Source organism: Gossypium arboreum, chromosome 8, assembly GCF_025698485.1.
Source record: "Gossypium arboreum isolate Shixiya-1 chromosome 8, ASM2569848v2, whole genome shotgun sequence".
NCBI lineage: Eukaryota > Viridiplantae > Streptophyta > Magnoliopsida > Malvales > Malvaceae > Gossypium > Gossypium arboreum.
The window spans coordinates 140,477,542-140,501,303 of NC_069077.1; the positions used below are offsets into that span (position 1 = coordinate 140,477,542).

General features: G+C 31.6%; 2 protein-coding genes and 1 long non-coding RNA gene across 3 annotated transcripts; all 3 read right to left on the minus strand.

Annotated features, from left to right (window-relative positions):
• Positions 1 to 594: 594 nt before the first annotated feature.
• Positions 595 to 2,675, minus strand: LOC108486167 (uncharacterized). The gene is made up of 2 exons (XR_008287071.1): positions 2,485 to 2,675; positions 595 to 813 (listed from the first exon to the last, which is right to left on the minus strand). It is a non-coding gene; the product is annotated as an uncharacterized LOC108486167 (long non-coding RNA).
• A 6-nt stretch (positions 2,676 to 2,681) lies between these two features.
• LOC128279279 (F-box protein CPR1-like) lies at positions 2,682 to 3,607 on the minus strand. The gene is made up of 2 exons (XM_053032132.1): positions 2,766 to 3,607; positions 2,682 to 2,715 (listed from the first exon to the last, which is right to left on the minus strand). The coding sequence occupies exons 1-2, from the start codon at positions 3,605 to 3,607 to the stop codon at positions 2,682 to 2,684; spliced, it is 876 nt and encodes a 291-aa protein (XP_052888092.1).
• Positions 3,608 to 8,460: 4,853 nt separating this feature from the next.
• On the minus strand, positions 8,461 to 9,678 carry LOC108478076 (F-box protein CPR1-like). The gene has a single exon (XM_017780509.2). It carries the CDS (start codon positions 9,625 to 9,627, stop codon positions 8,461 to 8,463), a length of 1,167 nt encoding a protein of 388 aa, XP_017635998.1. The 5' UTR covers positions 9,628 to 9,678.
• Between the last annotated feature and the right edge of the window lie 14,084 nt (positions 9,679 to 23,762).

Consider the following 23,762-nt stretch of genomic DNA (forward strand, 5'->3'; position numbering starts at 1 on the left):
CGTATGCGATATTAAACATGATAACAATAGCTTTAAACATAAAATAGAGGCGAACATATATACAAACATATAATAATGAGTGGAGTGACATAAACGTAATATTAAAAATACTAATAGTACTATATGTATATATATATTAAGGTATATACGTAATAATAGGAATGAAAAGTATTTACATAATAATATTGAAAATATGTACATACTACATATAAAAAGATAATATTAAAATATACATAATATAAAGTCAACAATGGTATATGCAAATATATACATAATATCTATTAAAAGAATATACACATAATATATATGCATGTTAAAATATTAATTGAAACTAAAACTAATATCAAAATTATATACATAAACTTTGATTCAAATCAAACCAAACCAATTCTTCCATTAATTGAAATTGATGACATGACTGGTTCAACTATTAATTTGGTTCTGAAGACATTACCTAATAACATAAAAAGTAATAAAATATTATCAAATCAAACCAAACCAATTCTTCCATTAATTGAAATTGATGACATGACTGGTTCGACTATTGATCCGGTTCTAAAAACATTACCTAATAACATAAAAACCAATAATATATTATCAAATCAAACCAAACCAATTCTTCCATTAATTGGAATTCATTACAACCATATCCAAATACAAATATAATGATACGAGTCTCCAATACATAAAATTATAAATTGAAATACTTGTATTTAAAGTAATCAAGAAACAAACTTCGTTTAACATTAAATTATCTCATATCCTTTCTCTAATTATAGCACCAAGTGAAGCTTCTTGGACAAAAAATCATCCCTAACAACATAGAAAAACCCAATATCAATGGAAATTCATATCGAAACATACAAAGACAAATGCAACACATATTTGCATAAATGAAAGAAATTAAATTAAATTAAATTTCAAGGTATCGATTTTTGATGTTATTACTTATCTATTCCTATAAATTTTTAAATTATAATTATATATATATATATATATATATATATGCTACGATACAAATTGCATAAAAATAATAGAAATGAGAAAATCATATAAAAATGCTTCTAGAAGAAATCATCCCTAACAACATAGAAAAACCAATATAAATGGGAATTCATATTGCAACATATAAAGAGAAATGGACATAAAAGAATGCAATTAAATTAATTTCTAGGGTTTAGGATTAGCTCGGGCTTCTCTAGCACATCCAAATATAAATATAGTGGCATGGTCCTCTAAATACATACATACAAAAAAAAAACATAAATTGAAAATACTGATATCAGTTAATCATGTGAAAATATTCTTATGATTTTTTCTAACAATATGTTTGTTTGAACCTAAACAAACCAAGATATCTATTCAAGGAGAGACACTAGATCGATTGACTCACAAACAAACAGACCAATTGAATTGGAAAACTAATTGAATTGATTTTTATGATATCTTTTAATTATTTATTTTATCGAATCGATGGCATGACCAGTTTAACTATTAACTCGATTTTGAGAACATTGCCAATAAAAATTGCACTATAGAAATATAATGCAAATCCATATGAGAAACAACAAAATGCAATTAAATATAATTAAAAATATATATATCCATCTATGATACTCACAAGATAATCGAAAAATAAACTTATAACTTAACAAAAAACGATGCCTAAGATTAAGAGGGACCAATAGGGGCCTCAACCAACCTTTCCACTTCAAAACACCATAGAAAACCTCCGATCATAACATATTCAACCCTTTTGCTGATTAGATATCATACCACACAACTCAAATGAAAAAAATATACAAATTATCCAAATTCCAAGCAACTTTAATTAGGAATAAATATTAAAATAATACATAAACTTTGATTCAAATCAAACCAAATCAATTCTTCCATTAATTAGAATTGAAGACATGACGGTTCGACTATTAATCCAATTCTAAAGACATTACCTAAAAACATAAACACCAATAATATATTATCAAATCAAACCAAATCAATTCTTCCATTAATTGAAATTAATTACAACCATATCCAAATATAAATATAATGATACGAGTCTCCAATACTAATATAAATTGAAAATCCTTGTATTTAAAGTAATCAAGAAACAAACTTTGTTTAACATTTAATTATCTCATATCCTTTCACTAATTATAACACCAAGTGGAGCTTCTTGGACAAAAAATCATCCCTAACATAGAAAAACCCAATATTAATGGAAATTCATATTGCAACATATAAAGTGAAATGCAACACATATTTGCATAAATGAAAGAAATTAAATTAATGTTTAGGGTATCAATTCAATGAGAGATATTAGACCAATTGACTCATAAACAAATACAGACCAATTAAATCAACAAACTAGTTAAATGTTGCCTAATAACATAAAAACCAATAATATTTTTGAAAATTCAAGTTGCAGCATACAAGTGCAAATCCACGAGCATAAAAAAATGCAGTTAAATAAAGAAAATTTACCTCTGGAGGCATCTCACTGTTGAGCATTACTATTGAGAGGAACAAGGCTGTCAACATACAAGCTCACATCAAATGAAGATGGAATACCTCTAATCACAACATCCTCAACCACTTGGCTTCCCAAATCATACCACACAAAACTGTCGATCCATCTGCCCCAATTAAACCACTTGTATCCAATGAAGAATAAAACTTCGTCACCATCTTTTGAGAAAGCCAAAGGTATTGCAACTATAGAACATGGCATAAAGTAGGGTTCCTTCCATGATATCAATTTAAACCAAGATTGTTTAACCCCATATTCCTTCATTATCCATACATCAACCACAATATCATTGGTTTCCCTATAAGTTGAAGTCAAACAAATGTCACCCCCCATGGCTTTTATGTGAAACCTTAAAACCTTATCTAAACAACCATCCGGTAATTCAAGGAAACGGAATTCCTCGCTCCCCAGATCAAAACCAACAAGCTCTTTATTACGCGATTCAGGAGTTCTAAAAACCATCCAATGTAAAGCGTTGTTAGCCAAAAACCCAAATTCTCGACTGAATTTATGATAAAAGCAGACATCCTTAATCCTTCTCCAACAATTGCTCCTCAAGCTGTAAACCTTAGCTTCCGAATGAAAATATTCATCATTGTTTCCATGTGATTGGACCATTCGAACCAATTTGTAGTCATCAGAAATGGGATCGTACCCAAATCCATAATAAGTTGAAGATGGAGATGAGAACCCTATTTCATTGAAAGGTAATACCTGGGATTTTCTTGTTGAAGGGTTCCATAGAAATATTCTATCATTGTCGTCTACTAGAGCCAGCAAACCATTGCAAGAACCCAATATTTGAAGGGTTTTTCTTTGTTCACCGAATGGGTGGTTGAGTCTTTGGGTAGTTTCGAATAGGTCGTAGTCGACGGAGAAGAAGTAGTCCTCCCAGTGACTGAGAATAAGAGAGTGATTGGTAGTGGTTTTGAGCGAATGGGAGAGGTGGAGTTTGATGAAATATGGGTTGTCGATGGAAGAGCACCATGGCTTTGAAACGCTCCTGAAGCGTAGAAGATCTTTTACACTTAACCGACATAGTATATCACTGATCATTTCATGTGGGAGTCTGGCCATTGTTAGGGTTTTCAGATGGCCAACAGTAAGCAAAGAAGAAAATGTTTTTTAGAAAAGCATAGCGTGAAAAACAATGCTTTTAAAGGTAAAGCATGGCGTGAAAAATAATGTTTTTTAAGGTAAGATTCTTTCTAATTTAATTATTACATTTTATTTTTATTTTAAATTGTTTTAAAATTATGGTTAAATTATATTTAATGTCACTAAATTATTGAAAATTTTATGCTTTTGTAACTCAATTTTTAAAAATTACTAAATGATCATTTAGTTATTAGAAAGATTTTATTTAAGTTACAAGACAGTTTCTTATTTCTTAAGTCTAGCTAGCAAGTTTCAAGCCAATTCAATGGAAGATATGGTGGATTAGTACCCCCTCCATGATTAGAATAACATGTTTTAGATCCAAATCAATCTGACAATCAGTGTCAAAGGCCGAAGAAAGTGTTTTTGAATTTTATTTCACAAATTTGTGACATTCAAAATTATGTCATGAAATAAAATGAATTGTAAAAGAGACATGGAAGAAGAGCTTTTGATTGGTGTAAGTTATGCAAACAGAGGTCATACAACATGTAACATCCTCAAAATCCCTTTGGAAGAAAAATAATATGAGATAGATTCTTAGTGAAATAAGATGTAAAGAAAGTTAGAGAAAAATGAAATAAGAAATTCAATTAAGTAAATTATAATTTGAAATCATATTATTAGAAATAATGAAATTTATAATTACTCAAATTAAGAAAATTTCGAGCACGGAATTTCATTTAGGGAGGGAGAAATGTAATGCCCCTAAAATCATCATTCTAAATTTTGTAAAGTGTTATATTCAGAAAGTGTATAGTTGAATTATTGAGTAATGGAGTAAAGTACATTAATGTTAGTAGAGGAAGGTATCGAAATGGAGAATGTCCAAAATAAATAAATAAACTATAAAATAATATAAAATGTATAGTATCATATTCTGAGATAAATTTGAGTTATTGACTAAGTTATGAAAAAATTAAAACTGATGGGGTCAAAGTGTGAATATTCAAAAGTTGAGAGGTTAAAGTATAAATTCAAAAAGTTAAAGGACTAAAAGTGAAAATAATCAAAAGTGAAAAGGACATAAATGAATATATGAAATTTGATCAGAGGTAAAATGATCATTTAGAAAATAATAATAAATAAAATAAATAATTTTGAGGAAAATTACCAAAATGCCATTGGATGGATGAATGACGGCCATTAGATTTACTTAGTCTTAAAGTGTAAAATATAGGCCATTGGATTATAACCATGATGTTGGTGATATTTTAAATATTTTAATAAAAAAATGGTATTATAAAAGGGAGGAAAGATGAAGAATTTTTTCCATCCTTGTCTGCCCCAAATGAATGACATATGGAGGAAAAAAACATTTTCTTCATTTACAATTTAGTCCTTGATTATTCAATTTCATTATTTCACCCCAAAATCATGAGAATTTCTACGAGCATCAAAAAAGAAAATGAAAGTAAAGATCTTAGAGAGTATGTTCATCAATTAAAGATTTTAGAGAGTATGTTCATCAATTTAGAAGCAAGAAACTAGTAGATGGAAGTGAAGAAAAATAGATGGAAAGAGAAGCAAAAGAGAAGAATTTCTTGTCAAAAGAGGTAAATGTTCAAATTAACCTTACTTGTATTTCAATTCGTTGAGTTAAATATATTGTGAATGGAAAGTATAATACATGTATTTTAATTTATACATTAGAGAAAGAAAGAATTGATGAAGTATGACATGAAGAGGTGCCAAATTTTCAAGCGAGTGAGTGAATATGATTTATAATTATGACAAGTATTAAGGTAAAGAAATTAATATGTTACGTATAAATATAAGTGATTAATTTCGACATTAGCTAAAAGTATAATAAATGTATGTGATTAGATGAAAGTTAGTGCAAAAGAACCATGAGAAATAAAATGTTTCTACTAAAACAGTTTTTGGACAGCACAAGTAACTACAATACAAATTGCATAAAAAATGAGAAAATCATATAAAATGATTCTATTTTAGAAGAAATCATCCCTAATAACATAGAAAAACCCGATATAAATGGAAATTCATGCTGTAACGTACAAAGAGAAGTGGAACACATATTTACATAAATGATTGTAATTAAATTAATTTCTAGATCTTAGGATTAGCATGCCCTTCTCTAGCATATCCATATATAAATATTGTTTTAAATACATACGAAAAACATAAATTGAAAATACCATAAACAAATTTCGTTCAACATTTAATTACTACATATCATTTCTCTAACTATAGTATCAGGTGAAGCGTCTTGGACAGAAAATTATCTCTAACAACAAACCCATTAACCCACAAACAAATAGAGACCCGTTGAATCGAAAAACCAATTGAAGCACAGTAGAAATATAAATGAAAATCCATATGAGCATAAAAAATGCAATTAAATATTCCTCTAAATATATAAAAAAAAAACATAAATTGAAAATACTCATATCAAATGATCAAGAAACAAGTTTCATTCAACATTAACACATATCATTTCTCTAATTTTAGCACAAAGTGAAGTACTTGGATATGAAATCATCTGTAGCAACATGATTATTTGAACAGAACCATATCAAAGTATCGATTCAAGGAGAGACATTAGATCGATGAACCGACAAACAATTACAGACCAATTAAACCGATTTTGTATGATTTTTTTAAGTATTTATATTATCAAACCAGTGATATGATTGATTTAACTACTAATGCGATTCTAAAAACATTGCTTAACAACATAAAAAGCAATAGTATATTTGAAAATTCAAATTTAACCCTAAAAATATAAATGCAAATCCATATGAGCATAAAAGAAATGCAAAGAAAATTTACCTCTCGGGGCATCTCATTGTTGATCATTACTATTAAGAGGGAAAAGGCTCTCAACATGCAAGTCCACATCAAATCATGAAAAAAATATGTATTGTAATACTATTGAACACAAGTTCAATTTTTGGATTTTCAATTAAAGATATATAAAAACACGAAAAGTGTTATAATAATAATGTTAATTATAAGTTAAAAGAAGAGATATTTCTTTAATTGAGTTAGTGACTCAATTAAAAGTGACACCAACTCAATAAAATATTTAAATAAATCAATTTATGTATTAATTATAAATAATTACAATAAAATTACATAACTTTAATTATTCATGTGCTTTCGACATATATCTAAACATATATATATAATTAAAAAATAATAATTTAAAAGCAAACTTATATGTTAACAAGAAATTATGCCTACGATTAAGAGGGTCTCAACCAACCTTTCCACTATAAAACACCATAGAAATCATCCAATCATAACATATTCAACCCTTTTGCTTATTAGATATCATATCACACAACTCAAGTGAAAACAATATACAAATTATCCAAATTCCAAACAACTTTAAGTAAGGATAAATATCAAAATTATATATGAATTTTGATTTAATATGCAATTTGATACAAGAACTTTAATTTGATGCATTTATACACACGAAACTTGATTATAGTTCAATATATACATGAAACTTCAATTTTGATTCAGTCAAGCATATTTAAAGAAAGAAAAACATCAATTTATTTTTATATGGGATAAATATAAATATTTTTATGTGTAATATACAAACATAAAATGATTCAATATCAACAATTGTGTTAATAATTTGTAAGAATTGGATCAAATAAAAATTACACAAAATTAAAATTTATGTATATAATTACACATTGAACCAAAATTAATGTATAATTTTATATTTATTCCTTTCCATTATCAATGAACTAATTATATTCTTTGAATTCATATATATATATATATATATATATATATATATATATATAAATATAATGATGTCATCCTCCAATACATAAAAATATAAATCGAAAATATTTATATCGATACTAGTAAAGTAATCAAGTAAAGTTCCTTAAACAAGAAATCATCCCTAATAACATAAAAGAACCCACTATAAATTGAAATTCGTATTGCAACATGCAAAAAGAAATGCAACACATATTTGCATAAATGAATGCAATTAAATTAATTGCTAGTGTATTGATTCAAACTGAAACATTAAACCGATTGACTCACAAATAAATTAAGATTAATTGATTAAAAAACCAATTAAATCAATTTTTTATTTTATTGAATTGATGGTTTGACTAATTCGATATTAACCCGGGTCTAAAAACATTACCTAATAATGCAAAAACCAATAATATATTATCAAATCAAACCAAACCAATTCTTCCATTAATAGGAATTAATTACAATCATATCCAAATATAAATATAATGATATCAAACTCTAATACTTAAAAATATAAATTGAAAATGCTTGTATCTGATACTCAAAGTAATTGAGAAACAAACTTTGTTTAACATTTAATTACCTCATTTCCTTTCTCTAATTATAACACGAAGCCAAGCATCTTGGACAAAAAATCATCCCTAACAACATAGAAAAACCCAATATAAATTAAAATTCATATTGCAGCATACAAAGAGAAATGTAACACATATTTGCATAAATGAAAGCAATTAAATTGATTTTCAAGGTATCGATTTAAGGAGAGACACTAGATCAATTGACTCACAAACACATACAGATCAATTAAATTGAGAAACCAGCTAAATCGATTTTTTATTATTTTTTTAACTACTTGTTTTATTGAATCGATAGTAAAACTGATTTGATTGATAACTCATTCCGAAAACATTACCTAATAAAGTAAAAACCGATAATATATTTGAAAACTCAAATTGCACCTTACGAATATAAAAGCAAATCCAGTTAAATAAAGAAAATTTACCTCTGGGGGCATCTCATTGTTGATCATTTAGAGCATTACTATTAAGAGGGACAAGGCTATCAACATACAAGTCCACATCAAATGATGCTGGAAGACCTCTAATCTCAACTTTCTCAACCCTTTGGCTTCCCAGATCATACCACACAAAATTGTCGCTCCTGCTGCCCCAATTACACTTGTATGCAATGAAGAGTAAAACTTTGTCACCATTTTTTGAAAAAGCCAAAGGTACTGCAAATGGAGAATCTGGAATAAATTCGGGTTTGTAGCATGATATCAATTTAATCCAAGATTCTTTAACCCCATATTCCTTCATTATCCATACATCAACATTACTGAAATCCCTAAAAGTTGCAGTCAAACAAATGTCACCCCCCATGGCTTTTATATCAATAAGAAAAGCTTCATCTAAACAACAATCCGGCAATTCAAGGAAACGGAATTCCTCGCTCCCCAGATCAAAACCAACAAGCTCTTTATTACGCGATTCAGGAGTTCTAAAAACCATCCAATGTAAAGCGTTGTTAGCCAAAAACCCAAATTCTCGACTGAACTTAAGATAAAAGCAGACATCCTTAATCCTTCTCCAACAATTGCTCCTCAAGCTATAAACCTTAGCTTCAGAATGAAAATATTCATCATCGAGTCCACATGATTGGACCATTCGAACCAATTTGTAGTCATCAGAAATGGGATCGTATCCAAATCCATAGTAAGTTGAACGGGCTATGTAAATCGATGGAGATGAACACTGTGAAACGTAAAACCAAATCCATGGACTTGGAGATGCGAACTCTATTTCATTGGAAGTTAATACCTGGGATTCTCTCGTTGAAGGGTTCCATAGAAATATGCTATCGTTGTGGTTTACTAGAGCCAGTAAACCATTGCAAGAACCCAATATTTGAATGGATTTTTTTGGTTCACCGAATGGGTGATTGAGTATATGGGTTGTTTCAAGTGAGTCGCAGTTGACGGAGAAGAAGTGGTACTCCCGGTGACGGAGGATAAGAGAGTGATTGGTATTGGTTTTGAGGGAATGGGAGAGGTGGAGCTTGATGAAATATGGGTCCTCGATCGAAGAACACCATGGCTTTGAAACGCATTTGAAGCGTAGAAGATCCTTTACACTTAATCGACCTAGTATATCAATGGTTATTTCATGTGGGATTGTCCCCATTGTTAGGGTTTTTGGATGGGTAAGTGTAAGCAAAGAAGAAAAGATTTTTTTAACCATAAGAGAAAGCAAGGCGTGAAAAATAATGTTTTAAAACAATTTGTTTTAAAATTATGGTTAAATTTCACTAAATTATTGAAATACTTATGCTTTGGTAACTCAATTTTAAAAAATTATTAAATGATCATTTAATTATTAAAAAGTTTTTATCTAAGCCACAAGACTATTCATTATTTCTTAAGTCTAACTAGTAAGCTCCAAACGACAATTCAATAATCGATACAATGGATTAGTACACCCTCTATGATCAGAATAGCATATTTTAAATCCAAGGCAATCTGACAATCAATGTCAAAGGCAGGATAAGAAAGATTTTTGGATTTTTTTTCACAAATTTATGACATTCAAAATTGTGTCATGAAAGAAAATGAATTGTAGAAGAGACAAGGAAAAAGATCTTTTGATTCGTGTATGTTATGCAAATAGAGAATGTCATACAACAATGATTTTATCATCCTAGGGATTTAAATGAAAATTTTCGAATAATTTAATGACAATTTTTTAACTTTTTCAAGTTTGGTGACTAAAACGCAAATTTACCTTTAGTTTAGTGACCTCGAGTGTAGTTTAACCTTTTTTTTAAAAAAAAATTCATATTATAAAAGTATAAAACGGGTTTTTCCAAAAGCCTTAAATATTAAAGTCAAACTTCGATCCATATTTCAAGAGGTTTTTTTTTGCTCAAGACTATCTTTTGGACCTCATACTTTTGTTTAAATCCTCTTATATATAGAAAAAAGAGATTAGCAACCTGTTTGGCTAAAAAAACTAATATTTAATTTGCATGTCTTTTGGTTACCAATATATCTGATATATTAGTAAAAAAACATGTTTTAAATCTTTTGCATAAAATCAAATTGAATGATGCCACACTGTTACCAACTCTGGTGGTTACTACACCGCTTTTAATGACTTTTTATAGAGATTCGTTTGTTGACATCACTCTTTATCGACAAACACCGGGTACTTTCCAATACATTTGCTTAACATGCCTTAATATTGCCTATAGTATTAATAAGGTCAGTCACTACATGTAATGTCCACTTGACAAGCATTGAAAGGCTGTAAAACATATTGTTCATTATCTCAAAGATACCCTGCATCAAGGGCTTATCTTTCGATCTTGTCCCTCCTTACACATCACAGTTTACTCTGACTCAAATTAGGAAAGCAACACTGATGATCATCGTTCAACAGTTGGGTATTCTGTGTTTCTTTCAGCAATATAGGTTGGATTATGAAGAAAAGTTTAGTCCGGTGGCAAAAATCACAATTGTTCGAGTCTTACTAGCATTGGCCACTGGAAAGTCTTGGAAGTTGTGGCAGATGGATGTCAAGAATGCTTTCTTACATAGAGAACTTGACAAGGACATCTACATAGAGCAACCAAGAGGTTTCGAGAACAAGATCCATATCAAGTATGTGTACAAATTGAAGAAGGCGCTCTACGACTTGAAGCAGGCTAGAAGATCAGCGAGTTCTTAATACAAAGTGGTTTTTGCAGTTGCTCATTCAAATTCTAATTTATTTTTGAAAGCAAATCAAGGAAAACTAGTCATAGTGTTAGTATATGTGGATGACTTAATCGTCACGGGAGATTATTGCGAGGAAATCCAACGAACAAAGGAAAAATCTTTTTAACGCAGAAGCCCAATCCAATTCGCCAGATTCGGATCTTGAGTGTTACTACACGAATACAGATATAACTTAAACTATTTTTTTTCTCAATAATGATAATACAATACCGCAAATGCAATAAAAAATAGAAAAAAGCATACCAACCCCCAGTCAAACAGACCACTCCGAATGTCAAAAAACCATTCACAAACAGAACCCAAAAAAGCACCAAAAACCTGAAATCCCTCTCCAAAATGTAGCTCATTGATCAAAAGAATAAAAACCAACATTGAAACACCATATGACCCATACAACAACAAACCCTCACACTTGAACTACCATAATTAACACCAACCAGACTCACCCCCAAGCCTTAAACAAGCAAGGCCTACTCATTCTAGCAATTGCTAATGTATCTGCCATTTCATTACCATCAGCTTAGTTAATGAAAATGATAACTTTGCCACACAGACAATCCTCCTTTCAAAATCTGTAAATGTAGCTTGTTACGACCAAGGTCTCCTTGTTTTGTCTGAAATCCAGTTATAAACCACTCTCGAACCCATTCAACAATTAACGAACTTGATCCCTTCCAACCTATCTCAATAAACACATCCAGCGCAGTGATAATTGCTCCTAATTCAGCTGTCTTAGCATCACAGGCATCACTTGGACTCGAGAATAAAGCTCTAACAATACCTTCCTTATCTCTCATCACACTTCCACCTCCCAAAGCACCCTCAAAAACAATTCCACTAACGTTAAATTTCAACCACCCATGTAGAGATAACACCAACCTCTTGAAACTGATTTAGAAAGACTACACTTATTCGGACAAAACCATATAATCTCTCTTGAAACATGCACTCGTCGAAAGCAGCTCTTACCCATAATAATGCCATCATCTTGGAATGAAAGATCAGAGTATCCATCGACAACACTTTATTTTCAAACACCATATCATTCCTCGCAAGCCAAATAGACCAACAAGAAGCAGTAATTGCAATCAACCACAGACTCTTACAAGAACAAAAAAACTTCACTTTGAAACATAACAAGTAAAATTCTTCAAAGTTGTTCACCACTTTCCATCCAACGTCCCACCAATTAAAAATCCTCCTCCAAAACCCGCAATAAAATTACAATTAAAGAACAAATGGTCTGCCCTCTCTAGTTCCCAATTACACCAAGGACACACATTCAATATGGCTTGTAGTTTCACCACTCTCTTAATTAAGAAATCCTTCGTGGGTATTCTGTCAATAGCTAGCAACCAAAGAAAGTTACGCACTCTTGGAGGAACTTTTAATTTCCATATTTTATCAAAAGAAAAAATGGAATCATCCCTTTCTCCTATTTGTTACAATTTGTGAATAAATACATTTACGAGATCTATTAAAATACATACACATAAAGAAAATATATACACAAGAACAATAGATAAAGAAGGTTAATGACAAAATATTTTCAAAATAAATCCTAGCTTATTACAATTATCATCAGTCAAAACTTCTAGGAAATACTACTGACTTTTAAAACATCATCACACTTATTATGTATGCATAATAGTTCGATATGTCATTTTACTGGTGCAGTCCTGATGTGGTCCCTCTTGGCAAAATCTCTCAGTGTTTTTCCTGAAACGTAAACACACATAGATAAGCTCATAAGAACTTAGTGAGAAAACATCATTTACCTTAATGATACTTATATAATGCAATTGATGCTTCATGATGACGATCTTGTTATTCTTAGACATATACTTTGCTTTTTGGCGAATACTTCCTAAAATTATGTTCCTTTCATACATCCTAGTCAACATACTTTATCCTAAGTTCAATTCTAATTTCTTTCTATGACTTCGATTCTTCATTCATGTTCGTCAGTCTTAACATTCATATAATCATACCAGTTTCCATTAACCAATGCAACCAGAATATTATTTCACACTCAAACTTATCCCAGAACCATTGTATAATCACCATCCATAAATGAGCACATGCACAGTTGGCGAATACCTACTTCAAACGTTCAAAACAACTTTCAATGCCAATTCATTTCTTTTCTGTATTCTTTCAATTTATCATCTTCAGTTGACATTTAACCATACAAAGTTCTTACCTTGTAACTGATAAAATACTTTATGCTTTACTAAAATTTATAATCACACTTAATAGTCATATTACTTCATACATAATTTGCCACACGAAAAGTCCTTTAGAATACACCATAGATGACATTTTCATGATATGCCACACAGATAGTACATCCATAATACGCCCCATAGGTAATTCATTCAATGATCTAGAGTACGCCATAGAAACACTCCAGTCAGAGTTCGCCACACAGACAATCCATTAGAAGATTGTCAAAGGTAATTCTTTGTTGTTATGTTTGCGCTATAGATTTGCCTAAACTTACTTACATGAGGTCCGCCCATCATTGTTTGGGACAAGTAAGAAACCACATTAGGTAATAATCATCCTTTAATTCCTTCTTAGAGGGTGTTATGGCCATGGACTTTCTTTTTAGAGTTAGTGTTTATTGTCCCAATGGACCCATTCTTTCTCACTGTGGTGACCAGATACAGACTCACTCTACAGACTCTCCATGCACTGACACAGTCCAAGCTCAACACTTTAATTCACTAGCATAAACCCAAGTGAAAACTCATCTCATCACATACACTTCAGACATTTATATACAACTATATTTCAACATTAAAATATTTATACATTATTCTTCACATACTTGAAATTATCAGATTTCATACTAATCATACATACTATGCTCAACCAACATTCATACAATCGCATATTCATCATACTATACTTCTTTTATTTCTATTTCATAGTTCGATCAATTTTTACAGACACATCTTGATATAAACAGTATACATGCAAAAGTCAGTGAAGAACTCACTTGATATTCACATCAGCAGCTTTGCTCTAGATCTAACCTCTAGCGTGCAATCAGCAGCAACCATTTCTTAAAGAACATAGAAACACTATTACAGACCCAATCACATGCATTCTACCATCATCACAAGCACTAACAAACCCCATGCAAAGCACTTTCTTTTAATCTTACTATTCAACCATAGTTAACAGACTTACTCTTTTAGAATACCACAGGCATAATTGTAATACTTAACCAGGATATGAAATAATCTTCTATTTAAGATATGATCATTAGTTTTAGCTTGATGATAGATATAATCAATCCTCCAAAGAAAACCAACAACAATGTTTTAATGTAAGAAAAAAAAACTTCCTTTTTCTCAAGCCCATATAAAATATAAGTAAGACTCATGTCCTCAAAGTGGAATTTGACATGTGTCACATACCTTCAGAATTGTCTTAAATAAAGTTCTACAATTTCTAAGAAAAAAATAAATAAAAATCCAATATGATCAATATTCAGTTCCTTTAACCAATTGGTCATTAACTACAATACATACATTGCAACTAGCACAATAACTTCAACAGCGTGGCACACTACACCTCTGGCGTGAACAGTGGCATATCTATTAGGGGACTGGCAGGGGCCTCAACCCTCATAAAATGGAAAATTGTTGATTTAGGCCTTTTAGAAATTTTAAAATTTTAAAATAGTAAAGGTAAATTTATACTTTAGCCCTCTAAAAATGATAAAAATTCATTTTAATCCTTTAAAAATTACAAAGATATAAGCTATTAAAAATTAAAATTTAATTTCAAGCCCCGTGAAAAAATTTCTAACTTCGCCCCTGGGCGTGAACTCATTCCATAAATACCTTTTCACTTTACTGACATCCTATTCCAACTGTTAAATATGACTCTTATTTTCAGTCAAATTTGAAAAATAATCTTTCAGTTAAACTCTGTTTACTTGTTTCAATTAAACACTAATTAGTTTAGATTATTTTATTATTGTTTGATCTATGAATTTCGCCTATAAATAGGCTCTTTTACAACCTTAGAAAATATACCCATTAGAGATTAGAACTCATAACACATTTAGAGAATTTTGTGTTTACGTTTTGTGGGTTTTTTGTTTTTGGATTTTTGGGGTTTAGTTTTTATCTCCATCTTTTGTACTCTTCGTTCTTTTGCCATTATAGTAAAATTATCTTTGCCCGTGGTTTTTTATCCTCTTTGGAGGGGTTTTTCCACGTTAAATTTGTGTGTTCAATTTCTCAATTTATTCTGCTATTTTCTTGTTTGTTGCTTAATCGGGTTGAAATCCTAACAAGTGGTATCAGAGCTAGTTCAATTTTCATATATCAGCCCTTTCAGATATGACAGCAACAAGATTTGAAATTGAGAAGTTTGATGGTGAGACAAATTCAATCTGTGGCAAGTTCGGATGATGGCAATTCTAGTTCAATCCGGTTTGAAAAAGGTTGTTACTGGGAAAAAGCCTGAGAATCTAAATAAAATAGAATGGGAAGAGCTTGATGAAAAGGCTTTTTCTGCAATCCAGTTGTGCCTCGCGAATACGGTATTGCAGGAGGTATTGATGGAGAAGACCTTTCTGCCTTGTGGAAAAGGTTAGAAACTCTTTATACGACTAAGTCATTGGCTAATCATTTAGTGTTGAAACAACGTCTATTTACGTTTCGCATGAACGAAGGTGAGCTTCTTAGAGATCACATCAGTCAATTTATTACTCTTTTAAATGATTTAAAGAATGTTGAGGTTCATATTGACGATGAAGATCAGGCTATGCTATTATTGTGCTCTTTACCCCATTCATACAAGTCTTTCAGGGAGCCCCTGATTTATGGCAGAGACAAACTCTCATTCGAAGATGTGAAAGGTCATTTATTGAGTAGAGACAAACTCGACAATAAGCTTCATTTGGATAGCAAGACAGATAGGTAAGCTTCCGTTTTGGTAGCATCAAAGAAACGAGATAAAAGGTGTCGCTATTATAAAAAGCTAGGTCACGTCAAAGAAGATTGTTATAAATTGCAAAATAAAAAAGCTGCTGACAGTAACGAGGAAGATGTAGCTGATACTAATTTGGCCGATGAAAATGGTGATGATTTCTTATTAGTGTCAACAAGCGATAACACCAAGCTCACGTCCGAGTGGATCCTAGATTCAGGATGTTCTTTCCATATGTGTCCCAATAGAGAATGGTTCTCCACATACAGTTCGATTGAAGGTGGAGTTGTGCGCATGGAAAACGATTCATTTAGTAAGGTAATTGGTATTGATACTGTTAAAATTAAGATGCACGATGGGACGATTAGGACACTCTCAGATGTCAGGTATGTACCTGATTTACGAAAGAATCTCATCTCCTTAAGTATTTTAAACTTGAAAGAATGTAAAATCAATATCGAGTCGAGCGGCATTAAAGTATCTTGTGAAGCTCTCGTTTTGTTAAAAGGTAAAAGAATCGGCAACCTTTATATTCTGGAAGGTTATACAGTGACCGATGAAATCGGACGTCCCTCGTCCATTACGGAGTTGAAGTCAACTTGTTTGGAGCGAAGGCAACTTGGTCATAGGAGGGAAAAAGGTATGATTGTTTCGTTAAAGAGAGGTTCTCTTTTGGATGCAGGTTTTGAAAAGTTAGGGCACTGTGTTCGTGAAAATCAGACCCGGGTTAGTTTTGATTTGGCAGTGTACAAGTCGAAGGCTAGAAGTCTTCCAGTTTCTAAGCACAAATTCGACTCTTTGGCAAAGATGGCGTTGTGGAAATATGAGTCAATGTGGAGATTTGTTAAATATGACTCCTATTTTCAGTCAAATTTGAAAAATAATCTTTCAGTTAAACTCTGTTTACTTATTTCAATCAAACACTGATTAGTTTAGATTATTTTATTATTATTTTATCTATGAATTTAGCCTATAAATAGGCTCTTTTACAACCTTAGAAAATATACCCATTAGAAATTAGAACTCATAACACATTTAGAGAATTTTGTGTTTACGTTTTGTGGGTTCTTTGTTTTCGGGTTTTCGAGTTTTCGGGGTTTAGTTTTTATCTCCATCTTTTGTACTCTTCGTTCTTTTGCCATTATAGTAAATTTATCTTTGCCCGTGATTTTTTATCCTCTTTGGAGGGGTTTTTCCACGTTAAATTTGTGTGTTCAATTTCTCAATTTATTCAGCTATTTTCTTATTCGTTGCTTAATCGGGTCGAAATCCTAACACCAACTAACATATAAATTTGACATTCAACAACCAATAACCTACACATATAATGGAATACACTAATCCTGTACAAATAAAGAAATACTCAGGCGGATACTACCTCGCCAAACAAATTGTTTTAAGGCTTTGCGCCATAACCCTACACCCGCAAGAACTGAGGTGTTACAATCTTTTTGTCAGATTTCATATGAAAGAACTAGAAGATCTCAAACACTTTCTTGGACTTGAAATAGAACGCACGAAGGAAGGATTATTTTTGGGCCAACAGAAATATGCAAAGGATTTTCTACAGAGGTATGAGATGCTTGACTACAAGCCTATCTCCACTTCCATGGATCCCAACATAACATTACGAGCAGATGAAGGAAAACATTTAAAAGATGTAACCATGTATCGACAATTGGTCAAAATTTTTACCTATCTCACTCTAAATTGACTAGACATAACTTATACAGTTGGAGTGGCTAGTCGATGCATGAGAAATCCTAAGAAACCTCATCTCGATGCAGTATGACAAATCCTAAGGTATGTTAAAAGCATAATTAATTTTGGTATTTTACACAAGAAAACAAAAAAAAATGTTTGGTGGTTGGATATTGTGACGCCGACTATGCTGGAGACTATGATACGCGGCTATCGACAACCGGGTACATCTTTAGCCTTGGATCAGGAGTAATATCATGATGCAGTAAGAGACAACCAACAGTGTCATTATCAAGCACTGAAGCAGAATATCGATCGGCGGCATCAATGACACAATAGAGTACTTGGCTGAAACAACTAATAGAGGATCTTCGTCGGCCAACAAACTATCAAGTAAGGCTTCTCTACGATAATTTATCAACCATACGTCTAGTAGAGAATCCAATCTTTCATGCAAGGACAAAACATATAGAAGTGCACTATCATTATATTCATGAGAAAGTCCTTTAAGGGGATATCAAGATGGTGCCAACAAAGACAGATGAGCAAGTTGCTAACATATTCATCAAAAGTTTGAATAAACCAAAGTTGAAGAAGTTTAGAGAAGTACTCGGTATGATATGCAAATCATTTGTGGAAAGAAGTTTGTGTTGAGGGGGAATGTTGAAAGCCAATGCAACTTCTAGATAAAAGTCAAACTTATCTTTTAAGAGATAGTTTATTTGGAATATTCTAGAATATAAAATAAAGAAATAGGATATTATCTAGAACTAGATATTATAGATGAACATTTTAGTTATTAGATATTTGTAAAATTAATGGTAAGGATGTTGACATGTGTCAACAATCCAATTGTAACAGCCCGATTTTGGGCTTAGTCAGAACAGTAGTTTTGGAACCACTATTCTGAGGCCAGAGAAAATTATTTTAATATTATTTTATGTGTTATAATATAATTTTATAAGTGCATGTAAATTTTGGTAAGTTAATTTTAGTTCTCTAGTCTATTAACATATTTAGGCATTAACACACAACTTTTACCTTTTACGCGATTTAGTCTTTTTTCAAAATTGGTAAAAGTTTTCTTTTCACATGCAATCTGTCCCATATATGGGCTTACGAGGCCCAAAACATACATCCGGGGTGGTTCAGGACCCAACCGAGAACTCATGAAAAACTTAGAAAATCTCTTGCATCAAAGCTTCGCACGCCCGTGTGGGTATAGAGCACCCGCCCGTATGTTAGGGACACGCCTGTGTCTCGAACCCATGTCCAAAAACCTGGACATTCTGCCAAAACCACACGACCAAGGCACACGCCCGTGTCCTATGACCGTGTCCTTCACACAGCTGAGACACGTGGCTGTGTCTATTAACACATTTAGGCATTAACACACAACTTTTACCTTTTACGCGATTTAGTCCTTTTTCGAAATTGGACTAGAAATCGCTAAAATTAACTTACCAAAATTTACATGTATTTATAAAATTATATTATAACACATAAAATAATACTAAAATAATTTTCTCTGAACTGTTCCGACTAGGCCCAAAATCGGGCTGTTACATTTTCTAAATGCCTCCAATTTTATTTCTCTAGTCTATTAACACATTTAGGCATTAACACACAACTTTTATCTTTTACGCGATTTAGTCCTTTTTTGAAATTGGACTAGAAATCGCTAAAATTAACTTACCAAAATTTACATGCACTTATAAAATTATATTATAACACATAAAATAATACTAAAATAATTTTCTCTGGCCTCGAAATAGTGGTTCCAAAACCACTATTCCGACTAGGCCCAAAATCGGACTGTTACATTTCTTCCCCCCTTTAGGGATTTTCGTCCCCGAAAATCTTACAGAAAAAGTTGTTCTCTACTTTCACGAGTCACTTATATCTTTTTCTCACAACTTACAAAACAACTCAACTCAAGCTCATACTCAAGATTTCCTATAGCTTTTTTTTAATTGAATCTGTCATACTCAAACATCTGTGCGAGTCTGACGTTATTCCTTTGACAAATTTTGTCTTCACTAATCCCATACTATTCCATTATTGTACTCTTTAGTTTCACTTTTGCAAGCTTATGCAACATATCTCTCGAAAATCTCATCGTATAACTCTATTCTGATAAGGGGGCGAAGATTGTAAAGCCTCTAAACTTTTGACTCTCAAGTAAATACATATTCAACAACAACATAGCTTTACGCATATTGATTCAAACATTTCAAATTCCCAACTTGTTATAAACACATTTTCACATATCTCAGTAATACATGCAACTTTATTTCATGCGAATATTAGCTAAACATAAGTGAATTTATCACAACTCAAACTTACATTTCTTTTAGTCAAATTACCAATAAGATCTTATCAAGTTCTTACATTTAGTCTTAATCACTTCCCATTATTTATCAAATTGGAGAACGTTTTATGGTTTTGAGTACATCGCTTACTTGATGCCATAGTTCAACTATGGTCTTGTACTAGCTCTCGTCCATCTGTTTCGATGTCGTGTCCCAGACAGGTCTTACACTAACACATGTAACCGTGCCAATGCATGTCCCAGACATGTCTTACACTAGCACATCTCGTAGCCGACGCATGTCCCAGACATGTCTGACACTGGCTAAAATCTCGAGGCCGATGCATGTCCTAGACATGTCTTACACTGGCTCTCATACTGTGGCTGATGCATGTCCCAGACATGTCTTACACTAGCCCTCGTCTCAATGCCGATGCCATGTCCCAGACATGGTCTTACACTAGCTATCATAATGTGGCCGATGCATATCCCAGACATGTCTTACACTGGCACACAAAAATCATGTATTGCCATGGTCCAACCATGGTCTTTTCCGTCAATTTATTAGTGAACTATCGTACTCATTCCCTGCGTTCCACCCAATTTGATCTTTCATTACAACTTTCATACTATTGTGACATTTATGATTCTGCAACTGAGATTATAAAGCATAACATTACTGCACCTTGACTTCATTAATCTAGATATAAATGTCAACCTCATGTATATACTGATTATTAATCATGCAATAAAAGCATTCATACATACATTCCGTCATTTCAAGCAAATTTCTTTCTTTTCATAAACACTTGGCCAATCAAGTTGGACATTTAACATCGTATGAATACTAACATGCATAAAAGAGCTTTTCACAACTTAATTTTACTCCACTATTTCACATTCTTTAACTCAAGAGTATCACATAATGAATACTAGTTCATGTAAAAATCATGAATTTCTTTTCATACCTTTCCCATTTTCAGCATATCACAAGCATGATTCAATAATCTCAACTTTATTCTTATCTCTATCAAGATTTACTCGGTTGGAACTCATTCCTGTCTTAACCAACAGTTCTGTTAGGGCCGGGAGATATCACACTATCACGAGTAATACTATGGCATGTATAACTAGACTCTCTTACGCTAGGTTAGTCCGAGAACCGACTAAACCATGCTCTGATACCACTAAATGCCTCCAATTTTAGTTCTCTAGTCTATTAACACATTTAGGCATTAACACACAACTTTTACCTTTTACGCGATTTAGTCCTTTTTCGAAATTAGACTAGAAATCGCTAAAATTAACTTACCAAAATTTACATGCACTTATAAAATTATATTATAACACATAAAATAATACTAATAATTTTCTCTGGCCTCGGAATAGTGGTTCCAAAACCACTGTTCCTACTAGGCCCAAAATCGGGTTGTTACACCAACGGTCACTAAACTCTATAAATATGGGTAGGAGCTTTCATTCTTGTAATGATCCAAGAGAGAGGTGTGTGTCATATTGTACTTGTAGTGTGTATTAATAAAAAAAATGTTCTCTTTTCTTGTAATTGTTCTCGGTTAAGCGTTAGGTTTCTAAGCACTTAGTGCACTTGGGTGAGCTTTTATGTATTGTCGGCTCTACCACCTGAAGGATTATATGGTTGGATTTGTCGCTTGAGTATTATAATGTACTAAGAAATTAGAAAATAAAAGGTTAATTAACTTTAGAAAGTTGGTGTAACATTAGTTGTAGGTCATAAGTCCTTTGTAGTAGGGGTGTTGGGCTTACCAAGTTCTCAACAGCGAAGTTTGATAGAATACAGATCGGCGATCAAAGAGCACTAAAGCATTTAAATGCACTTAAAGCATAGAACATCTTTTATACTTAAACTATGCATAATATCAATGGTCAGTTCATGCGAGAGGGTCGTTATTGCTAGGGTTTTTGGATGGCCGCAAAAAAAGAAAAAGGTTTTTTAAAGTATAAGAGTTAGGGCTTAGAGTTGAGAAAAGTATGGCGCAAAAAACAATATTTTTAAAGGTAAGTTTCTTTTTTTATTTAATTATTACATTTTTTTAAATTCTAAAATTGTGGGTAAACTATATTCAATGTCACTAAACTATTGGAAAGATTATGTTTTGGTAACTCAACTTCAAAAAGTTACAAAATGGTTATTGAATTATTATTAAGTTTCTATTTAAGTTATTAGATTTTCTTTTTTTCTTAACCATGGTTAGCGAGCTCCAAATGATAATTTAATGGTCGATACAATGGATTAGTATCCCTCGATGATTAGAAGAACATACTTTAGATCTAAGTCAATATGACGGTCAGTGTCGAAGATCAAAGAAGAAATTGGTTTGGATGTTCGATCGTAAATATGTGTCATGAAATAAAATGAACTGGAGAAGAGACAGAGCATGAGAGCTTTTGATTGATGCAAGCTAAGCGAATAGAAAAGGTCATACAATAATGATTTTAACATTAAGTGATAACAAACTTATATTCTAACACGTGTTCAATTTTTAGATTTTTAATTATAACATCAAATATAAATATAACGATATCATCCTCCAATACATAAAAATAATGATACCATACTTGTAAAGTAATCGAGAAACGAACTTCATTTGACATTTAATTACCTCATATCATTTCTCTAATTATAACATCAAGTGAATCTTCTTTGACGAATACACTTTTTATTTTATGTAGAAGTATATTTTTTGGGAACTGCCATTCAAAAAGAATTTTATTCAATACTATAGTTTGATGTCAAAGGCATCTATTTTTAAAAGCAAAATGATCAGTCTTTTGATGTCATTATTTATCTATTCCTATAAATTTTCTAAATTACAATCATATATACACCACGATATAAATTGTATAAAAAATAATAGATATGAGAAAATTGCAACATACAAAGAGAAATGCAATATTTGCATTAAATGAATGCAATTAAATTATCCAAATATAAATACAGTGATGCGATTCCCTAAATCATACCAAAAACATAAATTGAAAATGCTCATATTAGATGTTCTTGAAACAAATACGTTACTTCATATCATTTCTCACAATCAATTTACCGATATTCAAGGAGAAACATTAGACCGATTAACTTACAAACAAATTAAAACTACTTGAATCGAAAAACTAGTTAAATCAATTTTTTATAATTTTTTAATCATTTATTTTATTGAATCGTAACTGATTCAACTACTAACCCGATTATGAAAATATTGCCTAATAACGTAAAAATAATAATATGTTTAAAAATTCAAATAGAAATGCAAATCCATATCAACATAAAAAAATGCAATTAAATAAAGTAAATTGACCAATGGGGCATCTCATTGTGGAGCATTACTATTAAGAGGGACAAGGCTGTCAACATACAATTCCACGTCAAATGAAGTTGGAATATCTCTAATCCCAACATTCTCAACCCTTTGGCTTCCTAAATCATACCACACAAACTTGCCGCCCCTTTTGACCAAATTACACCACTTGTATGCAATGTTGAATAAAACTTTGTTGCCATTTTTTGAAAAAGCCAAAGGAACTGCAACTGGAGTATC

Coding starts and splice junctions, on each gene's coding strand:
- LOC128279279 (XM_053032132.1), bottom strand. CDS start 3,607: ATGGCCAGACTCCCACATGAAATGATCAGTGATATACTATGTCGGTTA. Junction 2,716..2,765: donor TATGGGGTTAAACAATCTTG/GTTTAAATTGAT, acceptor CATGTTCTATAG/TTGCAATACCTTTGGCTTTC.
- LOC108478076 (XM_017780509.2), bottom strand. CDS start 9,627: ATGGGGACAATCCCACATGAAATAACCATTGATATACTAGGTCGATTA.